The 26,053-nt window shown below is 41.5% G+C and overlaps 1 protein-coding gene across 2 annotated transcripts; it reads left to right on the top strand.

Annotated features, from left to right (window-relative positions):
* The first annotated feature begins 226 nt into the window (after positions 1–226).
* LOC100553186 (phospholipase A2 inhibitor and Ly6/PLAUR domain-containing protein) lies at positions 227–25,432 on the top strand. 2 transcript variants are annotated; one of them, XM_062962451.1, is made up of 6 exons: positions 227–5,488; positions 6,753–6,842; positions 7,321–7,437; positions 7,968–8,120; positions 19,719–19,859; positions 23,945–25,432. In XM_062962451.1, the coding sequence occupies exons 2-6, from the start codon at positions 6,794–6,796 to the stop codon at positions 24,079–24,081; spliced, it is 597 nt and encodes a 198-aa protein (XP_062818521.1). In that variant the 5' UTR covers positions 227–5,488; positions 6,753–6,793; the 3' UTR covers positions 24,082–25,432. The 2 variants fall into 2 exon arrangements, with proteins under 2 accessions (XP_062818521.1, XP_062818520.1); XM_062962450.1 differs by lacking the exon at positions 227–5,488 and having other exon boundaries at positions 6,212–6,842.
* The last annotated feature ends 621 nt before the right edge of the window (positions 25,433–26,053 follow it).

The following is a 26,053-nucleotide window of genomic DNA, read 5'->3' as shown; positions in this document are numbered from 1 at the left end:
TTTACCTGGGAGAAGAGAAGGTAGAGAGGGAACATGAGAACCATGTTTCAAGATTTCAAATGGTGTCCCATTGAGGAGGAGGGAGGAAGGAGGGAGGGAAAAACTGACTTTCTGCTGCTCTAGAGACCAGGGCACAAGGCAGCAATGGTTTGAAATGGCAGAGAAAGAGATTCGACTGAAAAGATTAGGAAGAACTTCCTGATAGTAAGAGCTGTTGGAGAGTGGCATAGGCTGCCTTGGAGTGTGGTGGAGTCTCTTTCTCTGGAGGCTTTTCCACAGAGCCTGCCTATTGGAAGTGAGTGCTTCGTGTTTTTCGTTAGCCAGAAAAAAAATCGTGTCATATAGATGGCCCATTTTTATTAGCGGAACACAAATATGAAAATGAGACAACACGAATGAAACTACACAAAACGAACAGCAATTCCACACAATACACAACTCTAATACATATACATTTGGACGCACGCTATCAGTGTCTTATTGGGATAATTGCTCATGTAGCCTGGCTTCATGGGATCAAACAGAAATACCACTTTTACCTGCACAGACGATGAACTTCTTCTATTTGTTAAAGTTAAACCAGGATTAATCAGACCCAATGGGAAACGATGCCCTGCCTGCTTTTCCACTGATGTTTCTAAGTGTGGATTAACCAAAGTAGATTGTTCTGGAAATGAACTCTACTGCATTAAAACAGAGCAATATGTTTTAAAAGGTAATTTCACATTTCTAGACTTGCAAGCATTATTAGCTAGTATCATATAATGGATCTATCTAAGACAAACTGCTTGTGAGATAAATATTGAAGAATGTCTGAATTCATACTTTTGACACAAGCCTGCTTCAGTTAACACAGCCTCTGATAAAGAAGCTCCCTTTTGCATTGTCTTTCTAAGCCCATACAATCTCCACATTCTGCCTTGACCTCTATGGACCTGGCATTTTGGGAGTAGTGATGCTGGAGAAAGAAAGTCCATAGCTGTTGGGTTGCAGCACCATGCCTGCTGTGAACAATGCAATAAAACCCCGTTAGAAAGAATTGGGTTCTTTTCTTGTTGATCGAGCCGTAATCATCAATGCCTGTCTCCAACAGGCAGAGTAAACAGCAGCTGTCTCCAGAATCAGGGATTATTCAAATTTTGGCAAGAAGTCCAGCCCTCAGCGGGTTCTACTTCAAGTTCTAGTTCATTTCCCACTTGTGATGTAGCTGGGTTTTAGTTGAAAATTTCATTTGCTTGTCATCCCAGTTTATATAGCAATGTGATATGAGGACCAGCACAATTGAATTTCAGAGAAATGCAATGTTATAATCTGTGTTAGTGTGAGGAATGATCACACTATGTAACAAAATTTGAAATAAATTCTGTACCTGGTTTGAAAGTATAATGTCCTGTTTAATTGTGCAGGACTTACTTGAGAGTAGTTGTTTTATTCCAGAAACTGCATTTTTGTGGCTGCCCAAACTATGTTGAATGGGTTGAGGCTTAAAGACATACAGTTATTGAAAACCCATAGAAAAATGTGCTGCATTTAGCAACTTTTCCCATGTTTTATAATAGAACCAATTAAGAAAATACATTTATAACTCAGAAACAAAAAATATGTTACATAGTGTTATTAATTACAGTGTTCTCTTTTTTTCCTGACTATCTGGCTTTCCTTTTTTTTCCTTTAGGTTTCATTATGAATTCCTACCATAAGTGGGGCTGTGCTACAAAAACACTCTGTTACAAGTTTGGTGGGTCATTTACAAGTTATTTTAGTAAAGACAGTGGTACCCCTGTTTGCACCCTTGCTCCTCCTAAAAACTGATATCTCCCTTGTTTGCTTCCATTCTCTGACACTGAGTTTGTGTTGCGGGCCATCTGTTATTTTTTATTAATTTAATTTTGTTAACTAAACTCCTCATACTATAATGGTAAAAATTCCAATATATAACATGTGTATATAATATTCACTAATGCTAATGTATACTAATGCTAAGTAAAACACATACTAAAAAAGAATTATACATAAATTACCGTTGACAGAGAAAAAAATAGAGAGAAATTACAAGATGACTTCCATATTACTTATCAATTGTATACATATTTAAGTGATTTTTATTTGCATTATATTAATCATTTCCTTTTTTTCAAGTTTGGTTTACACCCTGTGTTATGTATAGCTTAGCTCTGTTTGTAGACACTTTCAACAACTAGAATCATAGAATCATAGCGTTGGAAGAGACCTCAAGGGCCATCCAATCCAACATCATGCCAAGAAGCAGGAAATCGCATTCAAAGGACTCCCGACAGATGGCCATCCAGTCTCAGCTTAAAAGCCTCTAAAGAAGGAGCCTCCACCCCAGTCCGGGGCAAAGAGTTCCACTGCCGAACAGCTCTCACAGTGAGGAAGTTCTTCCTCATGTTCCTAATGGAATCTCCTTTCCTGTAGTTTGAAGCCATTGTTCTGCGTCCTAGTCTTCAGGGCAGCAGAAAACAAGCCTGCTCTCTCCTCCCTATGACTTCCCCTCACATATTTATACATGGCCCTCATCATGTCTCCTCTCAGCCTTCTCTTCTGCAGGCTAAAGATGCCCAGTTCTTTAAGCCACTCCTCATAGGGCTCGTTATCCAGACCCTTGATTATTTTAGTCACCCTCCTCTGGGCACATTCCAGCTTGTCATCATCTGTTCCTAAACATCTGTTTTTGCAATGAACAAATATTCCAATCTATGGGGAAAGTGATGAGTTATGACTTGACAAGGGAATTGAAGGGGGGGGGGATAAAAAGAATCAGCAGTTTGTTCTCTGAATGCTGATAAAAATGTGCAATGCCATAGAGTGGTCTGTCTTTCTTTTACCTGTATCAAATGAATTTATTTACATATTTGTGAAATTTGTGAAATGACAGAGAAACAATTCTCAAGAATCACATGAATTCTCTATTTGTCCCTGAGGAAGTTTCCCTGTCTCTTATGGGGAAGCTGTAGTCTGCTCTGATCTATAATGTGTGCTTGGCAGAAGGAATACGGACAATATCCGTATGGAATGGAAAGAAAGGTGCATTTCCAAGCAACCAAGCATAATCATAATGTGCCAACCTAACAATTCAAAAACATGCAAGTGTGAGGAGATAAATAGGTACCAGCCTGGTGGGAAGGTAACGGCACTCGTGCAGTCATGCCGGCCAAAGGACCTAGGAGGTGTCTATGGTCAACGCCGGGTCTTTGGCTTAGAAATAGAGATGAGCACCACCCCCCAGAATTGGACTCAACAAGACCTAATGTCAAGGGAAACTTTTACCTTTACCTAATGTGCACACATATTTACTTCTCTCCAAGTTTGTTAAATTGCACAGAAGTCTGTTTTATCTCCCATCCTCTTTGACATCTATATGAAGTTGCTGAGTGAGATCATCTGAAGTTTTGGAGTGCAGTGACACCTCTACGCAGATGATACCCAACTGTTCTACTCTTTTCCACCCAATTCCAAAGAAGTCATTCTGACCCTAAACCAGTGCCTGGTGGCAGGGATTTTGGAGTGATGATGGGTCTTGTAGGACTACACCAATGCAAGCAAACACCCAGGCAGAGAATGTAACTTGGAAGACTCTTTACTTCACCCAGATCCACCCAAACACATGCAAAACGAGGAGGGCACGCTTGGCGTTTAATCCCCCCGTCCCGCCTACAGCTATAGCCTATGCTGTTGAATTTTTAAAAAAATGTGTCACACTCTTCTCCCTCGCGGTCCCAAACCACACCTTTCTTATAAAAAAAAAACTTTTCTTTAGCTAACTTCTTCTAATTATTTATTTTTAAAACTTTAAAAGAAAAAAGAACCCCCTCATCCTTTCCCATTCCAACACCTCCTTTTCCAATGGCTGCCCAGACCCCAAAACCAGGCAGGCACTCAGGAAGCAATGCCGCCACACTGCAAGGCGCATGCAAGTCTATGTCGCAGCAGAAATAGCCACCTGCCGCACCCACACAGCACAGCACAGCCAGCCAGCCCCAACCTCTCCCTCCGACGCCCTGACGTGAATGCAGCCTCGTGGCGCTCCACAGGCGCTTTTCAAGGAGGCATGTACAGAGGGACATGGAGGACGTATAAACCCCTCCCCTTACATGAATGTGCACTGCGATTGGTCAGGGAGGTAAGCCCAAGCTAGGCTGCACTTCCCTCCAAAACAAGTTTGGTTGAATTAAAAATGGTTTTATTTATCTATATATATAAAAGAGTGATGGCATCAGGGCAGCAGACAAAACAACAAAACTACAGGCCCCCCAACCTCGAAATTTGACAACACAACCCATCATCCACGGTTCTAGGTTGATACAACAAAAAGAAAAGAAAAATAAAGTACTAATTAGAGGGAGAGGAATAATTGTTTTTATCCAATTGCTGCCAGTTAGCGGGCTAAGCTCCGCCCACTTGGTCTCCTAGCAAAGCACTCAGCCCAGGGGACAGGCACAAGAGTTTGGAGAGACCCCTAAGGGCCATCCAGCCCAACCCTTTCTACTATGCAGCAGGACACAATCCAAGCATTCCCAACACATGGACAACGTATAAATACTATGCAATACTACACAGGGACATAGACCCCCCCTCTACCCTCACCACTTTCACAGTACACAAACAACCAAATGCATACTAAACATAAAGACAACCATACAACAGATATTCAATACCACCACTACCTCAACAAGTTCTCACCAACACCACCAGACAACGCCACAGCAACGCGTGGCCGGGCATAGCTAGTTACTGATAAAATTACAAAAAATAACAAAAATTGTCTATAACGGTTCAAAATCATGGGTTAGATCTGCCGCAATAACCCGCGTAGGATCCACGTTCGCAAATAGGAATAAATACTATTTTATTACGATTACCGAGATTTATGGTATTTTTGCCATTCCTAGTGTTTATGTGTTACTTTTTACTTGATTAATTTTGCTTCATTTCCTTTGGTTTCTATCTATCTATCTATCTATCTATCTATCTATAGAGAGAGATTTCATCATGGCAGAATCTAACATGTTCTTCTATCCCAAGTCTATTGTTTTTGTTACCGTTTACAATCACATCCACAATTCAGTTGTACATTTTTAATAATCCATTTGTTTAATTAAGGAAATTATTTTATCTCCCTCCTCCTCCTCCTCATTAGCATTATTTCTATTGAAACTGTAAAATACATCAAATTGATTGAAATAGTTAAATAAAATAAGTGATTTTTCAGATTAGCTGTGACTGGTTATTGAAACTCCCCTGATTCCTTTGGGAAAGCAGCAATTTAAGAAGGAGTTGATACTAGAGAACACCTGGCATTCTGTGGGCCTCTGTTGCAGGTGGGCTGAGAGCTCCGCACCACATTGGAGAGGATTGGAATTGCCCAGCTAGGAAGTGCCAAGTGGTGAGGTGTCACTTTACTTCTTCCTCCCTCCCTCGAAGACCATTTTGTTGTGTAAGCTCATTTACTTTTCCAGAAATTTAAACAGTAAGTAAATTAATAATGTTTTTAGAGTTCTAGAATTTATCCTGGGATCTGGATTGAAAAGAGGACTTGGAAGTTGGGGAGAAAGGTTGGGGTTCGTTCGTACCCAAAAACAATCCTCTGGGGTGTGGAGTCTCACATGTGACTTCTGTCCACCTCAGTCATGTGACATGATTTTTGTTCCTGGTTTATAAAAGTCATTTCATAGTTGGTCCTATTATAAAAGAAGTTTATTAAACTGTAAAAACATTGATTTTGTGGAGCATCCTGCAGCATATTTTGCTATAGTTTTTCAATGAAGATCTCATACAGTCTAATCAATTCAACATAGTTTGTGGCAGTCACAAAAACAAAGTTTTTGGAGTGTAATAACTAATTTCAAAGTAAATACCACATAATTAAACAGGAAATAGCACTTACAAACCAGAAAGCAGAACTTTTTCAAATTTTGTTACATGGTGTTATATTATGTTGAGACTTAATTTAGGGCAGCTTCCTTTAACTTCTAGATTGATCAATTGCTGGATAGATTCAACTCAAAACGGTATGCCTTGGATGAAATCCTGCCTTCTGCTGCCACTGTAGTTGCATCGGACTGTTGTTCTCATCTTTTCACTGGCAGGGAAAGGTTCAAACATCCTTGGGAATATCCAGCAGCTTCTGAAAGGGAGCACCTGGGAATGCAACCTTTTCTCTTTCCTTGTATCTGTGCTAGATATTGTTGAGGCACCCCATGCATTAACCTACTGAATTACCACCCTTTTAATGACTAAAGGAGCACGTAGTTGTCTAGTAAGGCAGTCTTGCGAGAGTGGAAGACATGCAATGCAAGACAGTTCTAAATGCATTTCAGTAAACCCAGGACGGGCATACACATGCCCTTAACAAAATTCCAGCTATGGAGATTGCATCCTTATGGTATGGGTGGATTTGGGTATGGGGAGCGGGTGTGGTTATGAGATCTTCGTTAAACCTGTTAGCATAAAGAGGGAGAAGATAGAAACTGCATATAGGTTGTAGGCTTGAAATGCTCCTCTGTTCATCGTTTGCTGGTAAGATTGTAAATCCCAAATTTAAGTGTTTTTGTTTTGTTTTGTTTGGTTGTTTGGTTGTTTGGTTGTTTTTTGTTTTTGTTTTTTGGGGGGTTTTTTTGCAGAGGGAAGCGTATCTTTTATTAAAGTGCTCTAAATATTCTAAAGGTAAAACATCCCAACTGATCTTGTGTTGTACATGTTTAATTTGCTGTTCAATATCAATATCATTACAGATTCTTCTAACCTTGATTCTCCTAGAACATTTCCAATCACGATGAAGACTTTTCTGGTTTTTTTACTCAATGTTGCAGTTCTAAGGAATGGTAAAGAGAAGGAATTTGCATCTTTTCTCAATTAAAAAAATAAATTTCTTTTCTTCCTACCCCAGGAGTAAGCAAAGATTTTAACATCATTCATAATTAGATATTTCAACTGAATTATAATGCAAATGTACTAGAAGCAATATTTTGGATTTAGAATCAGAAAATTTTCTCTAAACATGATAGAAAATTGGGTAGAAATATTGCTCTTTTGTCTATTTTCCCCTTACTAAATATTGTTTCTATACAAGAATAGATGTATATGCACAAATACAAAATATTTCACGCACTTTCCTTTAGGACTCTACACTGAAGTTTACCAATGATAACTTGTGGTATATACAGTCCATAGACATGGCAACGCCTGACCCTATTGAGGAAGATCTCTGTTGCTGTATAGAGCCAGGAGAAATCAGAAGAAAACAATTTGTACACATTTGTACAGGTGGATATGAATCCATTTCCTTTCCCTCTTTTCCAGGTAATTCTCTGGATTGTGAAACTTGTCAGAGGGATGGCATTAGATGTTCGGGACGGTTTAAGACCTGTAAAGACGACAATGACATCTGTATTAAAGCATTACTTGAAAACACAGATGGTGAGTTTTTTGTTCAGATAAATTGTTTTTCTGATGTGTCAGTAAAATATTTAGGGCGCCATAAGAGCTCAAAGTAAGGGGAAATTGTTAAATCACAATACTGGAAATACTTGTAACAAAACTGAATGTATGAGCTGGTATAGTTGACTACAGGATTAGTAAAGCATATTTGCTTGTCTTATTTTCAGAAATGTTGCAATGCAAGTATTCTCCACCTGCATATGCCCTATTTCTTCCTCCGCTCCATGCAGCTTTGAAACACCTGAAACTTGCTGCCATGGCTGTGTGTGTGTGTGGGGGGGGGGGGGGGGCTCCAGCTGTAGTTTTACATTAACATGTACATGGCAGGTTTGCCTGGGGAATGAAACAAAATTGATAATCTGCTGCTTGTGTGAGAGGGGAGGCATAAGACAGACAAACAAGAGATACACAGAATTAGATTTCTGTTGAAATTGCCAGATTGAAGGAAGGCATGAATCAGTAAAAATTGATATTTTCCCCGTTTGAGGAAGTGAATTGCTTATTTGCAGAGGGAAGACGTCGATTGAGAACAGAAATGGCCTGTGCAAACAGCAGAGTATGTCAAATGCCTTTGCAATACCTGAATACGGGGCAAGGGAGATATGAACGGACAAGCATCGTTTGTTGTCGAGGGAATGCCTGCAGGAATGCTGTTCCTCGATGTAAGTATCCTGGAGTTGACTTTTCTTTAGGTTTGGAATAGCAACCCTCCAGAAGTGGCTGGGAAACAGTTTGCAGGAGTATTGGAATCAGCAGCTGAGCAATGGAAAGGAGGGCTGTGCAGTTCCCATCCATGCTTTGAGTGGAGGACCTCTTTCAGAACAATTGGACCTCTGTTTTCTGATGAAAAATAACACTGAGTTTGATTTGCCATTCTCAGGATCAAGCCAACAGTACATTTCAATTTAAAGAGAAAGTGGTGTAGTCTCCCTTCCCTTATTTTTCTTCAGAGTTCAGCTGCAACACCAGAGGCGGTCCAACCATAAGGCGAACTAGGCACTTGCCTGTGGCGCCATCGTCCCAGGGGCGCCATTGTCCTGGGAGGAGGGCACCACTCTCCACCTCCTTCTCTTTTGGGCCTTCCGGCAGCCACGCTGGGCCTCCCGGTGCCCGTGCTGGGCTTTCCGGCCGGCGCAGACCCACCTTCGCACCATGGGAGCCCACCTTTGGGGCCTTCAGAGATTGTGAGGTCTGTGGGAACTTGGAAGCTAGGTATGTGGGGTTTATATATCTGTAGAAGGTCCAGGGTGGGAGAAAGAACTTTTCTTTGAAGCAGGTGTGAATGTTGTAATTAATCACCTTGATTAGCATTTAATGGCCCTGTGGCTTCAAGGCCTGGCTTCTTCTTGCCTGGGAGAATCTTTTTTTGGGAGGTGTTAGCTGTCCCTGATTGTTTACTGTCTGGATTTCTTCTGTTTTCAGAGTGTTGTTCTTTATTTATTGTCCTGATTTTAGAGTTTTTTTAATACTGAGAGCTATCTGGGTTATCTAAGTCCACACTGCCTATATCCCTGTTCAATGTTTAGTGCTAAATTCGCTAATATAGTAATTCCTACATAACATTACCATGTATTGAACTGCTTTTTCTATTGACTTGTTGTAAAACATAATGTTTTTGTCAGGACCCAGGCTGCAGAGCACCAATAACCATACACAGAGGCCAGAATCTATCTAATATCTTTATTAAAGAAATATATAAAGTCAATAAAAACAAGTGTAGGATATAGTTCAGAAGTAGCCCTTTCAGGAAAGGTCAAATATAGTCCAGAAAAACAATGTCCAATATATGATATTAAGGTCCAAAGTTATAATCCACTTCACCGAAACACACACTATTTGGCAAGCAATAGTGTGGGGAACTGTCCATAGTCTTGAGGCTTAAGGTAAATCCGAATCAAGGGAAACAAGGCTGGAATCCGAGAAGCAGGGTCCGTGGTTTAAAACGCAAGGCAAGGCAAATCTTGAGGCTTGGCACGGTCCAACTAGAAACAAGGCAATCGTGGAACAAGAACTGAGTCCATAGGAATCCGTGGAACAAGGCAGGGCTGGGAACTTGATTCAGGAGCTGGGAACTGGAGTACGTAGTCTACACACGATCTCCCTCCACGAGCTGACGAATTGACTCCGCAAGGAATCCTTTGTGGCCAACATCTATATAGGATCTTGTTTTCCCGCCAAAGCACACTTTCTCTGGGGAACAAGAACCGAAACCTATACTGTCCAGATGCAGGACTCCTTAAACTTTCCCAAGGGAAACAGACTTAATCATCTAATTGTCTGGCAGCTATCCTGGCACTCCTGCGAGTCGCCTCGCGATTGCTTCTATCTTGATTATAATAAAGGCGGCGAGAAAACGGGGGAGATTTCGGCTCAAGGCTTGTTTGGCTGTTTCCTGTGGGCAAACATCTTGCAGCTGCAAGGGCTCTAAATCTGGCAGAAACGGTGGGAAACCCAAGTTTTCCTCTTCATCTGTCACAACAGTACTAGGAACGGGACTACATGGCCCATGAGTCATCACACTATCCCCCTCCTCAAGCCCCCTCTCCAAAATGGGCCCTCTTCCCGAGGTGCGGGGCCGTGGCTTGGCAGGGTAGGCCTGATGGAAGCGGCGGACTAAATCGGGGGCATGGACAGTGGAAGCGTCTTCCCAAGAGCGTTCTTCGGGGCCAAAACCCACCCAGTCAATGAGATACTGAAGGCGGCGACGATGGAAGCGAGAATCCAAAATGTCCTGAACCTCGAATTCCTCCTCCCCATCCACCAAAACAGGAGTGGGGGCCGGCCGGTCTGCATCAGGGCGCACACCATCCGCCGGAAGGAGCAGGGAGCGATGAAACACTGGGTGAATGCGCATAGAGCGCGGAAGTTGGAGTTTGAAAGTCACGGGGTTAAGTTGCGCCACCACTGGATAGGGACCAATGAAACGGGCATCTAGCTTCTGGCAAGGACGGTGGGAGGGCAAAAAGCGAGTGGACAGAAGAACCCGGTCTCCTACCTTGATTTCGGGGCCCGGCTGGCGATGACTGTCAGCGTGGCGTTTATAGTCCTCCTTGGCTTGGTCCAGTTGCTGGTGCAATAGTTGTTGCACCGCTGTGAGTTCTTGCAGCCAGTCCTCTGCTGCGGGGACTTCTGAGGTTTCAGTGACAGAAGGAAAGAAACGTGGATGGAAGCCGTAGTTTGCAAAGAACGGGGTTTCTTTAGTTGAAGCCTGGACACCATTGTTGTAGGCAAACTCTGACAGAGGTAACAGGGAAGCCCAATTGTCCTGCTGATAGTTTACATAACAGCGAAGGTATTGTTCCAAAGTTGCATTGGTGCGCTCAGTTTGCCCATCCATTTGGGGATGGTGAGCCGAAGATAAACGAGAGTCTATGCCCAATAGTTTTTGTAGTGCTTTCCAGAAACGAGAGGTGAATTGAGTTCCACGGTCTGTGACTAGACTCTTGGGCAATCCATGTAATCTGAAAACATGTTGAAGGAATAAATCTGCAGTCTCCTTGGCCGTGGGAAGGCCTTCGCAGGGAATGAAATGGGCCAACTTGGTAAAAAGGTCCACCACCACTAGGATCGTGGTGAATCCAAGGGAAGGTGGTAGGTCAGTGATAAAATCCGCAGAAATTATCTCCCATGGACGAGATGGAGTAGGAAGGGGATGCAGTAGCCCCGAGGGCTTCTCCCTTCTTGTCTTGGAACGCTGGCATACCGGGCAGGTATTGACATATTTTTCCACATCCTTGCGGATCTTGGGCCACCAGAAATCTCTTAGGATCAAATGCATGGTTTTAAATAGTCCAAAATGTCCTGCTGGCTTGCAGTCATGACATAGGCGAAGAGCCTTTTCTCTGCCTGGTCCTGGAGGAATGTAGACATGATTTCTGTAGCATAGTAATCCATCCTTAAGTGAAAAAGGGAAACGTAATCCTAGGCGAAGTTGTTCTTGAGCCCAGGCATCCGCCTGTTGACTGGCTCTAATTTCTTGAGCACAAAGGGGCCCTGGAGTAGAGGGAGTTGATTCAATTGGAGTGGATTTGGTGTTTCCCACTGTGAGCGTGGCAAAGTTTTCGGGCTGTAGCAATTGGGATTCAAAGTTCTCTCTGCGCCCTGCAGCATACTCTGGTTTCCGTGACAGAGCATCTGCTTGCTTGGTCTGGGCTGGGGTTACATAATGAATCTGGAAGTCAAAACGCTCAAAGAATAAAGCCCAGCGCTGCTGCCTCTGATTTAACTTGCGGGCAGTTCTTAGATGCTCTAAATTACGATGGTCAGTATGGACCTCAATGGGAAATTTGGCCCCTTCTAACCAATGTCTCCAATTTTCAAAGGCTGCCTTTATGGCCAAAAGTTCTTTCTCCCAAATAGTGTAATTTCTCTCTGGGGCTGTTAGTTGACGGGAGTAAAAAGCACAAGGGTAAAGATGTTCTCCCACTGGTTGCAAGAGTACAGCCCCAATTGCCACATCGGAGGCGTCAGCCTGCACAACAAAAGGGGTTTTAGGATCAGGGTGCTGTAGAATTGGCTGGGACGTGAATAATTTCTTTAGTTGCTGGAACCCTTTCTCTGCTTGCTCCGTCCAGCGGAAAGGCTGTTTTCCACGGATGCAGCTGGTGATTGGGTCAGACCAGCGGGCAAAGTCTGGAATGAACTTGCGGTAGTAGTTCGCGAACCCCAAGAACCGTTGCACCTCTTTCTTGTTGGTTGGCGCCCGCCATTCCAACACTGCTGAGACCTTTGCCGGGTCCATGGAGAGCCCTTGTGGCGAGACGCGGTACCCCAGGAAATCAACCTCTTCGAGATCAAAGGCGCACTTTTCCAACTTGGCATGTAGTCCATGATCCCGCAATCGTTGTAACACCATTCTAACGTGTTTCTCATGTTCTGATTGTGATCTAGAGTACACCAAAAAATCGTCCAGGTATATGATCAAGAACCGATCTAGATAATCCTGAAAAATATCATTGACAAAGTGCTGGAACATTGCGGGAGCTCCGGATAATCCGAAATTCATGACTAGGGACTCGAATAATCCGAATTTAGTCTGGAAGGCGGTTTTCCACTCGTCCCCCTCTCTGATGCGAACTAGATTGTAAGCCCCCCGAAGATCCAGCTTGGTGTAAACCTTGGCCCCCTGAAGCCGGTCTAATAGGTCTGAGATCAAAGGCAGGGGGTAGCGGTTCCGTTTAGTGATATTGTTCAGTGCTCTATAGTCCACAACTAGACGTAGATCCCCTGACTTCTTTTTCACAAACATCACTGGGGAAGCGGCTGGGGATTGAGAAGGTCTGATGAATCCCTTGCGGAGGTTTGACTCTATGAACTCCCTGAGAGCTTCTTGCTCTGGTTCAGTCAGGGAGTAGAGGTGTCCTCGCGGGATCGGGGCCCCCTCCACCAAGTCAATGGCACAATCATAAGGCCTATGCGGGGGTAGTTTCTCGGCTTCTTTTTCATTGAAAACATCCCAAAAGTCTGAGTATTTCTTGGGCAAGGTGATGATGGCTTCAGCGTCTGTGGCATGACAGACCTTGGCTACAAGACAATGGTTTTGGCAATATTTAGAAGCAAACTGCAGTTCTCTGTTGGTCCAAGAGATGCTAGGGTCGTGGAGTGTCAGCCATGGGATTCCCAAAATCACAGGGAAGTGAGGAACCTCGGTAACAAAAAAGGAAATCTCTTCCATGTGTTCCCTTATCCACATTCTGGTGGGTTCAGACCATTGGCTTACTGGACCTGTCTTTAGGGGGCGGCCATCTATGGCTTGCACCACTCGGGCGTTCTTGAAATCGTGATATTGTAATCCCAGAGAGTCGGCATACTCTCTATCGATGAAATTGTTTGTTGCTCCTGAGTCTATCATGGCATGGATCATGACAGGTCCTTTTTTTGCTGACCACAAGGTGACCACTAGGAGAAATAGGACCCCGGTTGGCGGCTCTTGAGTGCGGTTTCTGACCGGGTTGGCGAGCCTCTCTACGCCCGGTCGCTGGCTTCCCCCGCCGGCTTTGCGCCAGCCGCCTCGGCCGTCTCCGTCTCCACGGAGGACGCCGCCGCCAAACGAGCGGCGGGCTTTCTTTTGGCTGGACACTCTCTGGCAAAGTGGCCCCCGTTTCCGCAGTACCAACAGAGGTTTAAACGTTGGCGGCGAGCCTTCTCGGCAACATCTAATCTGGGACGCACATTGCCCGGCTGCATCGGCACCTCCTCGCTTCCTCTGGGGTATGGGGCTGGTGGCGGGGGTCTCCACACTGGACGTGGCTGGATGCCGGCGGGAGCGGGAGGTTTTGCTCCAGCTCTTCCACTCTGGCCTCGGAGCCACTGTTTTCTGTTGGCAAGCATGACTTCGGCTCGTAAACATTGGTCAATAAGTCTTTCAAGAGAGTTTGGAGGATCCACCTTGGAGATTTCTTCCAACATCTCGATGTTGAGACCCTCCCGAAACTGTCCTCTGAGGGCTATGTCATTCCAACCGGTGTTTTGGGCCAGCACTCGGAACTCGGCTATGTACTGGGACAAGGGCCTGTCCCCTTGGGAAAGGCGCCGGAGTTTGTGGCCGGCCGCCTCTAAATTGTCCTCGATCCCCCAAGTCGCCTTAAGGTGATTCAGGAAGTTTTGCACGGAACTTAGGTGCGGGGAGGCTTCATCGAACAGCGCCGTCGCCCAATTGGCCGCTGGCCCGTCTAGGAGACTGTAAATCCATGCCACTTTGATATCTTCTTGGGGAAACTCGGCTTGACGGGCTTCTAGGTATGCCTGGCATTGGCGACGGAAAACATGAACCTTGGAAGCTTCTCCAGAAAACTTGGTTGGCAACGCCAGGGCAGGGAGACGGGTTCCGTGTTCCTTCAAGCCCCGTATTTCTCCCTCCTGCGTATGGAGCATATCTCGGATTCTGTCCACTTCATCCTTGGAGATGGTGTAGCTGAGTGGTTGGGCTTCCGCCCCGGTTCCAGTAGACATTCTGGCCTAGGTTAATTGGTGCTTAAGGTGGCGGAGTCAAACTGTCAGGACCCAGGCTGCAGAGCACCAATAACCATACACAGAGGCCAGAATCTATCTAATATCTTTATTAAAGAAATATATAAAGTCAATAAAAACAAGTGTAGGATATAGTTCAGAAGTAGCCCTTTCAGGAAAGGTCAAATATAGTCCAGAAAAACAATGTCCAATATATGATATTAAGGTCCAAAGTTATAATCCACTTCACCGAAACACACACTATTTGGCAAGCAATAGTGTGGGGAACTGTCCATAGTCTTGAGGCTTAAGGTAAATCCGAATCAAGGGAAACAAGGCTGGAATCCGAGAAGCAGGGTCCGTGGTTTAAAACGCAAGGCAAGGCAAATCTTGAGGCTTGGCAAGGTCCAACTAGAAACAAGGCAATCGTGGAACAAGAACTGAGTCCATAGGAATCCGTGGAACAAGGCAGGGCTGGGAACTTGATTCAGGAGCTGGGAACTGGAGTACGTAGTCTACACACGATCTCCCTCCACGAGCTGACGAATTGACTCCGCAAGGAATCCTTTGTGGCCAACATCTATATAGGATCTTGTTTTCCCGCCAAAGCACACTTTCTCTGGGGAACAAGAACCGAAACCTATACTGTCCAGATGCAGGACTCCTTAAACTTTCCCAAGGGAAACAGACTTAATCATCTAATTGTCTGGCAGCTATCCTGGCACTCCACAATTATGATTGTGGTTTTTTGTTTGTCTATTGGAGGCAAGTATGAATGCTGTAATTAGGGAAAATGATTAGCATGTAATGGCCGTGCAGCTTTAAAGCCTGGCTGTTTCCTGCCTGAGTGAATTTTTTGTTGGGGGGTGTTAGCTGGCCCTGATTATTTTCTGTCTGGAATTCCCTTGTTTTCAGAGTAGTGTTGTTTGTGATATGTTATGTGCTTCTACTATCTGTGGCCCTCAGAAAATAGAGGATTTGCCAAACTTTGGTGATGGGAATACTTTGTTTGGAGGTGTTAGCTAGCCCTGATAGTTTCCTGTGTGAAATTCTCCTATTTTCAGAGTGTTGTTGTTTATTTAGTGTTCTGATTTTAGAGCTTGTATTGTTGTGTTTTATTATACCACAGTAATTTTTATATATTCTGATTTTGGTGTTTTTGAATACTTGGAGTCAGATTGTATTCATTTTCACGGTTTACAGCAACACAATAATAATAATAGTAATGATAGCAATAATAATGACTTTGGTCATACACACTGCTTCACTCCCTTCTCAGCTTCCTTTCTGGAAGAATCCTTTCTTGGGAGGTGTTAGCTGGCCCTGATTGTTTCCTTTGTGGAATTCCCAATTTCCCTGCTTTCAGAGTGTTGCTCTTTATTTACTGTCCTGGTGTTAGAGATTCTATTGTTCTGTATTATTATACCACAGTAATTATTTCATATTACAGTAGAATCTCACTTATCCAACATTCGCTTATCCAATGTTCTGGATTATCCAACGCAATCTGCCTTTTAGTAGTCAATGTTTTTGTAGTCAGTGTTTTAAATTCATTGTGATTTTTTTTGGTGGTAAATTTGTAAATACAGTAATTGCTACATAGCATTACTGCATATGGAACTACTTTTTCTGTCAAATTTGTTGTATAACATGATGTTTTGGTGATTAATTTGTATAATGATGACCTAATTTGATTTTTAATCGGCTTTTCCTGAATCCCTTCTTATTATCCAACATATTCACTTATCCAACGTTCTGCCAGCCTGTTTATGTTGGATAAGTGAGACTCTACTGTATATTTATAATCTTATATTATCTGCTTAGAACTTTATTATACGAGGCCCCTTCTGCACAGCTATATAAAATGCACACTGAAGTGGATCATATGGCAGTGTGGAGTCAAGATAATCCAGTTCGAAGCAGATAATATAAGATTATAAATCGGTTATATAGCTGTGTGGAAGGGCCTTATAACTGCCCTATAATGCAGTTCAAATCAGATAATCTGTATTTTATAGGCAGTGTGGAAGAGGCCTAAATGAGGCCTAACTCTGCCTGTCCCCTGGGCTGAGTGGGTTGCTAGGAGACCAAGTGGGCGGAGCTTAGCCTTCTAACGGGAAGCAATTGGATAAAAACAATTATTCCTCTCCCTCTAATTAGGACTTTATTTTTCTTTTCTTTTTGTTGTATATCAACCTAGAGGCATGGATGAGGGGTTTTACTGTCAATTTTTGAGGTTGTGGGGTGTTTAGTTTTGTTGTTTTGTCAGCTGCCGTGATTCCATCACTCTTATAGATAGATAGATTAGAGTGGAATACAGAAACGGAACTAGTAAAATGTTGTATGATTAAATGGTCCAAGGACATTGGTAGATCAATTCAAAATGGAGGAATGAGAAGCTTGCTGGGGGAGAAGGCTCAAATTCACATATGCCTATCAATTAAAAGAAAATTGGATGAAGGTTTTCTGTAGATGGTATATAACCCCTAAAAAATTAAGCATTTTTTTTTTAAAAAAGCAATTTAAAATGTTGGAAATGCGGAGAAGAGGAAGGCTCTTACTACCATATTTGGTGGAAATGCAAAAAGGCTAAAGAATTCTGGTCTATGATACATGATAACATCCAGACAATACTAGAACACAAATTTATAAAGCTACTGGAAATTTATCTATTGGGAATTGTTAAAAATACCAGGGCATCGAACGAGGAAAATTAATGACTTATCTCACAACAGCGGCTAGGATAATCTACGTCAGGCACTGGAGACAAAAAGAAATTCCTACTGAAGAGGAATGGATAATTAACATTTCAGAAATTAAGAATATGGACAGGCTAACACTCCTAATTGCAAAACACCAGGGGCAACCAAGGAAGGAAACGGACTGGAAACAGTTAGAAAGATACCTAACGGAGGAAAGACTGGAAAAATAGAATGGAAAAAAGAGGAGAATAACAAGAACAAAGGCTCCAGTACACCCATACATCAACAAGAAAGTAGAAGAAAGACTCAGAAAATATTGCTGAAGAAGCGAATGAGGACAAAAATAAGAAGATGTCAGGACCCAGGCTACAGAACACCAATAACCATGCACAGAGGCCGGATTCTATCTAATATCTTTATTATAGGAATATATAAAGTCAATAAAAACAAATGAAGAATATAGTTCAGAAGTAGACCTTTCAGGAAAGGTCAAATATAGTCCAGGAAAACAATGTCCAATATGTGATATTAGAGTCCAAAGTTATAATCCACTTGACCGAAACACACACTATTTGGCAAGCAATAGTGTGGGGAACTGTCCATAGTCTTTCGAGGCTTAACGTAAATCCGAAGGAAACTGGAAAACAAGGCTTGAGACTAGGAAGCAAGGTCCGTTTTAAAACGCAAGGCAAGGCAAGACTTGAAACTTGGCAAGATCAAACTTGAAACAAGGCAAACATGAAACAAGAACTGAGTCCATAGAAGTCCGTGGAACAAGGCAAGGCTGGAAACTTGATCCGGGAAACAGGGAACTGGAGTACGAAGTCTACACACGATCTCACTCCTCAAGCTGACAAATTGACTCCGCAAGGTTTCCTTCGCGGCAAAACACCTAAATAGGGTCTCGTTTCCCGCCAGAAGAACGCCAGGGTGGTGGGCTTTCCCTTGGCAGGGCATCCTCTGGCGAAGTGCCCCCCATTCCCGCAGTACCAACAGAGGTTTAAACGTTGGCGGCGGGCCTTTTCAGCAACATCTAGTCTGGGGCGCACATTGCCCAACTGCATCGGCTCCTCCTTGCTTCCCCTGGGGTTTAGGGCTGGTGGTGAGGGTCTCCACACTGGACGTGGTTGAATACTGGAGGAAGCGGGAGGTTTCACTCCGGCTCTTCCACTCTGGCCACTGTTTTTTGTTGGCTAGCAGGACTTCGGCTCGTAAACAATTGACTCCGCAAGGTTTCCTTCGCGGCAAAACACCTAAATAGGGTCTCGTTTCCCGCCAGAAGAACACTTTCCCTGGAGAACTAGAAGTGAAACCCAACTCTGTCCAGATGCATGACTCCTTAGAATTTCCCAAGGGAAGCAGAGCTAATCAGCTAATTGTTTGGCTGCGATTCTGGCGCTCCGGCGATTCGCCTCCCTCGCTCCTCTATCTCTATTATAATTGTCCTTTCGAGAAAACGGGGGAGAATTCTGCCCAAGGCTTGTTTGGCTGACTTCTTGAGGGCAAACATCCTCCAGGTGCAGGGGCTCCGTTTCTGGCTGAAACGGTGGAAATCCCATGTTTTCCTCCTCGTCTGCCACAATAGTACTAGGAACAGGACTACAAGGCCCATGAGACATCACAGAAGAAAACTAGAATTCGGGACATTCCCCCCCCTCCCGGAAGGGAAGTGGAAGTCCAATATTCTTTTAATCTTTAACCCCTCCCCTTTCTCCTACTCCATAACCCCCACCCCTCCCCCTTTAGTCCCCCTTCCCTTTATATAACCCACCCGCACCCGTCCCTCTTCTCACTACCCAATAACCCCCTTACTTCCCCTCCCCCAATCTGGATTTCTTTGTTTTTCTATATCTGTAATAAAGAATTTTTCAATAAAAATTAATTTTAAAAAAACTTGCATCTAGATCCTTGTTGCTGCATGTTCATCAACAAGAAATGACCTGGATGTGTATTCATTCTCCACCAATTTTGAATGTCAGCTAGACCCAAGAATCATTTTATCCTTGTGGACAGTGTAGCTGTTGGCATTTTTCATGTGTGACGTATACACTTTCTAAAGTTTTGGAGTGATTTCAGCTTTTTTGGAATAATGTGTGAATGTAGACCCTCCTGATTTCGCTTATATGTACTTTTTAATCCATGCTGTACATATAACCATTAGGACACACACTGTTTAATACAAACACACACACACAGAGAGAGAGATTTCAACTATTTAATTGTACTACCTATGATGCCTGACTGATTGATTTACATCTTGATTAATCTGTTTTTAACTGTATCTGTAAATGTTTAATTTTATGGTTTGTTTTTTTTTTTTCATGTCAGGAGCAACCTGAATTTTATAATTGTACATGGCATTAAATGTTTGCCATTTTAGTTTTGGAAGCTGCCCTGAGTGCCTTTGGAAAGAGAGTGGGGTTAAAAATAAAAATGATGATGATGATGATGATGATTATTATTATTATTATCAATGTGATATTAGGATTTTTGTCTCATTTTGGAGAATGAGCTTGGCATTTAATTCCTCATGTAGCTTAGCTTCATGGGATCAAGCAGAGATAAAACTTTTACTTGCACAAGTAATGAACTCCTTCTATTTTGTTTCAGTCCAACCAGGGTTCATCAAACCCAATGGGAGGCAATGCCCAGCCTGCTTAGCCAGTAACCGCACTGAATGTGGATCAGCCAAAGTAAGTTGTTCTGGGGATGAACTCTACTGCATCGAAGCACAGCAATACATTCGGCTAGGTAATTCCAAATTTCTATACTTGTAAAGATCATTAGCTGTTATTACACAACGGGCAAGTTGTTTGGGGGGAGTAAATGAGGAGGAATGTCTGAACTGGTACATTTGAAGCGAGCTTGCATCAGTTAATAAAGCCTCTGATAAAGATGTTTTTTTACTCATCCAGCCTGCTTTCTCTCTGACCTCTATGGACTGGCATTTGGGGGATAATGAAAGAGAGGCGGAGAAAGAAAGACTTGTGATGTTGGGTTGCAGCTCCAAGTATGCAATAAAAATGCAATAAAACCCAGTTAGAAAGAAATGAATTATTTTCCAGTTGATCCAGCCATAACCAATTAATGCCTGTTTACAAAAGGCAAACAGTAGCTGTCTCCATCTCTGAGCAGCTCTGAGAAGCAAAAAGGAAGAAACATGGAGAGCAATAAACTTGCCTCCCCAACTCTCCACAGCAGGGGTCCTCAAACTTTTTAAGCCGAGGGCCGGTTCACAATCCTTCAGACTGTTGAGGGGCCAGATTATCATTAGAAAAAAAAATACAAACAAATTCCGATGCACACTGCACATGTCTTATCTGTAGTGCAAAAACAACAACAACAACAACAACAACAACGAAAGAAAAATACAATATTTAAAAATGAAAATAATTTTAACCAACATACATTTATCAGGATTTCAATGGGAAGTGTGCTCCTGCTTCTGTCCAATGAGATAGTCAAGTTAATTAGGGTTGTTGTTGTTGTTGTTGTGGTTGTTGTGTGCCTTCAAGTCATTTCAGACTTTGGGCGAGCCTAAGTCTAAAATGTATTTATTTATTATTTATTTATTTACTGCATTTGTATCACACCCTTCTCACCCCAAAGGGGACTCAGAGTGGCTTACAAATTATATGTACATACAATATATTATATTATTAGCATAACACAATATTAGCATTATATATTACTTTACTGAACTATACCACTATACTAAAATATTATTAGTAATATTATATGTAATATAGAATATATAATTAATATTATTATATGGTATTATTATTAGTGTTATATTGTATTACATTATAATATTATTATCAATATTATATGTATATACAATATATTATATTATTAGCATAGCACAATATTAGCATTAGATATTACTTTACTGAACTATACCACTATACTAAAATATTATTAGTAATATTATATGTAATATAGAATATATAATTAATATTATTATATGGTATTATTATTAGTGTTATATTGTATAACATTATAATATTATTATCAATATTATATGTATATACAATATATTATATTATTAGCATAGCACAATATTAGCATTAGATATTACTTTACTGAACTATACCACTATACTAAAATATTATTAGTAATATTATATGTAATACAGAATATATAATTAATATTATTATATGGTATTATTATTAGTGTTATATTGTATTACATTATAATATTATTATCAATATTATATGTATATACAATATATTATATTATTAGCATAGCACAATATTAGCATTAGATATTACTTTACTGAACTATACCACTATACTAAAATATTATTAGTAATATTATATGTAATATAGAATATATAATTAATATTATTATATGGTATTATTATTAGTGTTATATTGTATTACATTATAATATTATTATCAATATTATATGTATATGCAATATATTATATTATAAAACTGAGGGCGGGGGCCAGGTCAATGACCTCGGAGGGCCGCATCCGGCCCCCGGGCCTTAGTTTGGGGACCCCTGCTCCACAGCATATTTTAAAGTCTGGATCAATATATTTAGTTCCTTCTGTTTCCATTTCACCAAAGTAGAAAACCTAAGAAGTATCAAGGTAGGTGCAAGGAAAAGGCACCCCTGAGTGAATTCTGGATCTCTGGAAAAGTCAAAATGTTATTTTTTTTTTGTTTTCTGAAATATATATATTTTTATTAATAGAGTGTGGGGAGTGGCAAAGAATAAAATAATGGATATAAAGTATTGACATTTTTGACATCCTGTGTTATTGTCTTCTTTTATTGTCTTCTTCAGTTTCTTACATAATCTATTATCAGACTGAGGACTTAGTGACTGCTTCATTCCAGCACTTTGATTTTTAATTGTATATAGCCAGCCTAGAGTTATCATGGGGAAACGGTGGCTCCTCTGAAGCTTTATCACCAGTCCTTGTTTCCATAATTATCACAGGGACAGAAAGTGAGGAGAAATCTTCTGAACAGGGGCACAGACAGCAAAACAAACCCCACTGGGGTGTTAACAATTCTCTATGCTATACAAAGCATGCATGCATACGTGTGTGTGTGTGTGTGTGTGTGTGTGTGTGTGTGTGTGTGCATTCATGATTTGGATAACATATGAAATAACACTTTAAAATGTACCTGTTCTGACTTACAGACTTTATTACCAATCTCAATAGCAGTATTTTCTTTATAAAAAGTCAAAAGGCTTGCCAAACTTGGTTGTTTCATTTCACAGGAAAGTTTTGTTAGCTTTGAACAAAGGACATTTGGAGTCCTTCTTCTTTTTGTTGTGTAGGGACCTGTTTCTCTCCCACCCCCCCCACCCCCATACCCCAATGTTATTTCTGCCCCTGATATCACATTTTCTCTTAAACAAGAGACTTGTTAACTGAGGCATCCCAGGATATACAGTTGATTGTGAGTGATTGTATGTGTCAGGGATTCCTCTTCTTCAGAAGAGGAAGGGGAGCAGGAAAGTGTTCAAGAATCTGAGGGTGAGTTGGAGTCTGAGGAGGAGACTTTGCTAGTACCCTCATTCCAGGAGAGGTGGAAGGAAGCAGAGCAGAGACGTCGTTCAGCTAGAATAGCTGCCAGAAATGCAGCTGAGTAATTAGGAACTGCCCTAGCAGCTATGTGGGGACCCAGGGCTATAAAAGCCGAAGCATGTGCAGCCAGCTCTTGCTGGTAACAAACTGAATCTAATGCCTTTGCTCTCCGTGTGCCTGCTCTGTATTTACTGCTGTTTCTTTGTCTGAAGTAAGACTTCCTGGCTTTCTTTTGCATTATACCACTGAGTGTGCTGTACTTTATGTTTTGCTGAAGTAAAGCAGTTTTTATTTACTTACCACAGTGTCTTAAGGCTGTTCTTGAAAGACAAAACAGGACAGTATGTGCATGAGCCAATATGATGGCTATGGCCCTATTTACCAGTTGGCGGGGGGGGGGGTGGGTGGGTGGGGGGTAAATAGCCCTATTTACCAGTTGGCAAGGAGCCCCTGTGGCCTAGTGGATTAAAGCCTTGTGACTTGAAGGTTGGGTTGCCGACCTGAAGGCTGCCAGGTTCAAATCCAACCTGGGGAGAACATGGATGAGCTCCCTCTATCAGCTCCAGCTCCATGCAGGGACATGAGAGAAGCCTCCCACAAGGATGGTAAAATCATCAAAACATCCGGGCATTCCCTGGGCAACGTCCTTGCAGACGGCCAATTCTCTCACACCAGAAGTAACTTGCAGTTTCTCAAGATGCTCCTGACATGAAAAAAAAACCAGTTGGAAAGATGATTTAAAGATATCCATCCTCTTCTTCACCTCACCCATTTTGCTGCCAGCAGCTTCTACCAGCATTGCTGCTGCATTTCTACAACCAGTGGCAAAATGAGAGTCTGTCTTTTATTTCAATGTAAAAGTATATGCTTTCTGGATGGCAACATTCTGCACAAGAAATGCATTTCTCAGAAACACTAGTTTATATTGCAATTTTAGATATTATTCAATGTTGGCGACAGTACAAGAAGTCCAGCGCTGCGATGCATTCTAGTAGAAGGTCCGATCAAATCTTATTCTAAAACTTCATTTGCTTATCATCTCCATTCCTATAGTAATAGTAATAATAATAATAATAATAATAATAATAATAATAATAATAATAATAATATATTTATAACCTGAGGGGGCTCCTCAGTTTCTGTACATGCAATGTAAGATGTAGACCAATACAATTTCTTTTCAAAGAGAGGCAATTTTATAAAACTGTGTTGGTGTGAGTGAGGAATGATTATGAATCCAGTGTTCCCTTTTTCTTTTCTGACTGCTTGTCTTGCCTTTGTTCGCCAGGTTTCCGTCCTGTGCCTCGCTACAAAAGGGGCTGTGCTACAGGAGCACTCTGTAAGGTGGACGGTGGGACATACAGAACAGAAGTTGGAATTAAATACCCTAACCCTATTTGCTCCCTAGCGCGTCCTATAGACTGATATCTCTCTTGTTTGCCTCCATTCTCTGACACTGAGTTTGTATTGGAGGTCACCTGTTAATTTTCATTTGAATCATTTTTAAGTCACTTTCAAAAATACATAAAATATGGTTAAAGAAGGGAGGGTAAATAAGTGTAAAAGAAAAGGAATGGATATAGAAAGGGATTTTGGGGAGGGAAGAAGGGGAAAGGTAAGATAATGGAAAAAAGGGACTTTGTGGTCTTCTATTCTTCTTTTTCTAGGTCTTTTATTCTGTTTTTTTTTCTTTTATAACCTTGTAGATTAATTTACTTTTCTTATCCCTTTCTCTTCTGTGGGGTCTTCCTTTCTTTATATATTGATCTAGCTAAGTTCTCAAGAGAATCTTGATAGTATTCGATTACATATTCATATATTCTTTGAAAAGTCCCCAGTCCGTTGATTTAGTCTTCCTGTATGATTTTCATTAAAAAAGTTAATCTGTCCATGTCCATAATTTCTAACATTTTATCCAACCATTGTTTTTTAAATGAAATTTCTTCTATTTTCCAATATCTGTTTATTTTTATCATTTTAATGTTGTTAACTGAACTCCATATACTATAATGGTGAAAAAACATTCCAATGTGTAACATGTGTATATAATGTTCACTAATGCTAATGCACAATGATGCTAACTACTGTAACAAATAATAAAAAGGAATTATATGCTAAATACAGGTTACAGAAAAAGAAATAGAAAAAATGTTTACCAATTGACTTTCATTTTTAATATCAGTGGTATAAATGCCTTCTTTCCCCAATACTCATGGAACATTTTAAACTTCTACTAATTCACCAAAGCTACAATTCTGAAATGTCCAATTCTTATCACTCTTTGGTGACGCCTTTAATAATTGTTCCTAAACATCTGTTGTTGCAATAAACAAAGGGAAAGGGATGAGTTGTGACTCGACAAGTAAATGCGAAGGAAGAAAATGTTAATGAAAACAGCAGTTTGTTCTTTGAATGTCTATTCCTGTTGATTAAAATGTTTAATGCCATGGAGTGGTCTGTCTTTCTTTTACCTAGACCAAAAGAACTAAGGTAATTATATATTTGTGAAATGATGGAGAAACACTTCTCAAGAATCACACAAACTCTCTTTCTACCTGTCCCAGATGATGTTTCTCTGTCTGTTTTGGGGAATCATTACTATGCTCTGATTTGTACTGTGTATTTGGCAAAAGGAATATGGACAATATCACATTAGAGTTCCAAAGTACAAGTCTGCGATTCCCTATTGCTCGGTTTGCTTCTGCAGAATTCTGGGAAATGTAATTTAGGGTGGAGCCTTTGAAATTCTCAGCCAGAAAGGATCTCAGCTTCACATTACTACATTTCCCAGAATTCTGCAGGAGGAAACCAGGTGATAGAAAATTGCAGACCTGTGCTTTAGAACTTTAACATGATATTGTCCTAAGTGGGAACATAGATCATATGTAGTGAGGATGAAATGGAGAGAAAGCTATGTTTCCAAGCTAGGCTTGATCAAAGCATTTTGAGTTCCTGACAAAATGTTATATAATCATCATGTGCACACACAGATGATCACATTTACTGATTTCCAAGCTTCCTACATTCTGTGCAATAATTTCAAAGTTCTTTGTCTAAAGTAGTGGGCAGATCTATACTGACTTGTTATCCCAGGGCTCATGGATTGCCCCCGGGGTGGGTGTGTAATCCATCCCATTGACTGCTGAGAGAGAACACCAACTGTCCAGTGGTGCTGTATTCAGTTTGGGGCCTCCAGGCAGCCATCCTTAACATCCCCTAACCTTCCTTTCCCCCTCTCTTTCTTCTTCTTCTTCTTCTTCTTCTTCTTCTTCTTCTTCTTCTTCTTCTTCTTCTTCTTCATATTATTATTATTATTATTATTTTATGACACAGCAAACAAGATAGATATGCTGGATTTTGTATCACAAAATCACAAGTCAAACACTTCCCAAGTGTC

Source organism: Anolis carolinensis, unplaced genomic scaffold, assembly GCF_035594765.1.
Source record: "Anolis carolinensis isolate JA03-04 unplaced genomic scaffold, rAnoCar3.1.pri scaffold_10, whole genome shotgun sequence".
Classification (NCBI taxonomy): Eukaryota; Metazoa; Chordata; class Lepidosauria; order Squamata; family Dactyloidae; genus Anolis; species Anolis carolinensis.
This window is presented reverse-complemented; position numbering and strand designations above follow the sequence as displayed.

Excerpts from the sequence above, each read along its gene's own strand:
- LOC100553186 (XM_062962450.1), top strand. The coding sequence starts at position 6,716 with ATGTTTAATTTGCTGTTCAATATCAATATCATTACAGATTCTTCTAAC. Across the intron at positions 6,843-7,320 it reads TGTTGCAGTTCTAAGGAATG|GTAATTCTCTGGATTGTGAA; the intron begins GTAAAGAGAAGG and ends CCTCTTTTCCAG. Across the intron at positions 19,860-23,944 it reads ACAGCAATACATTCGGCTAG|GTTTCCGTCCTGTGCCTCGC; the intron begins GTAATTCCAAAT and ends TTTGTTCGCCAG.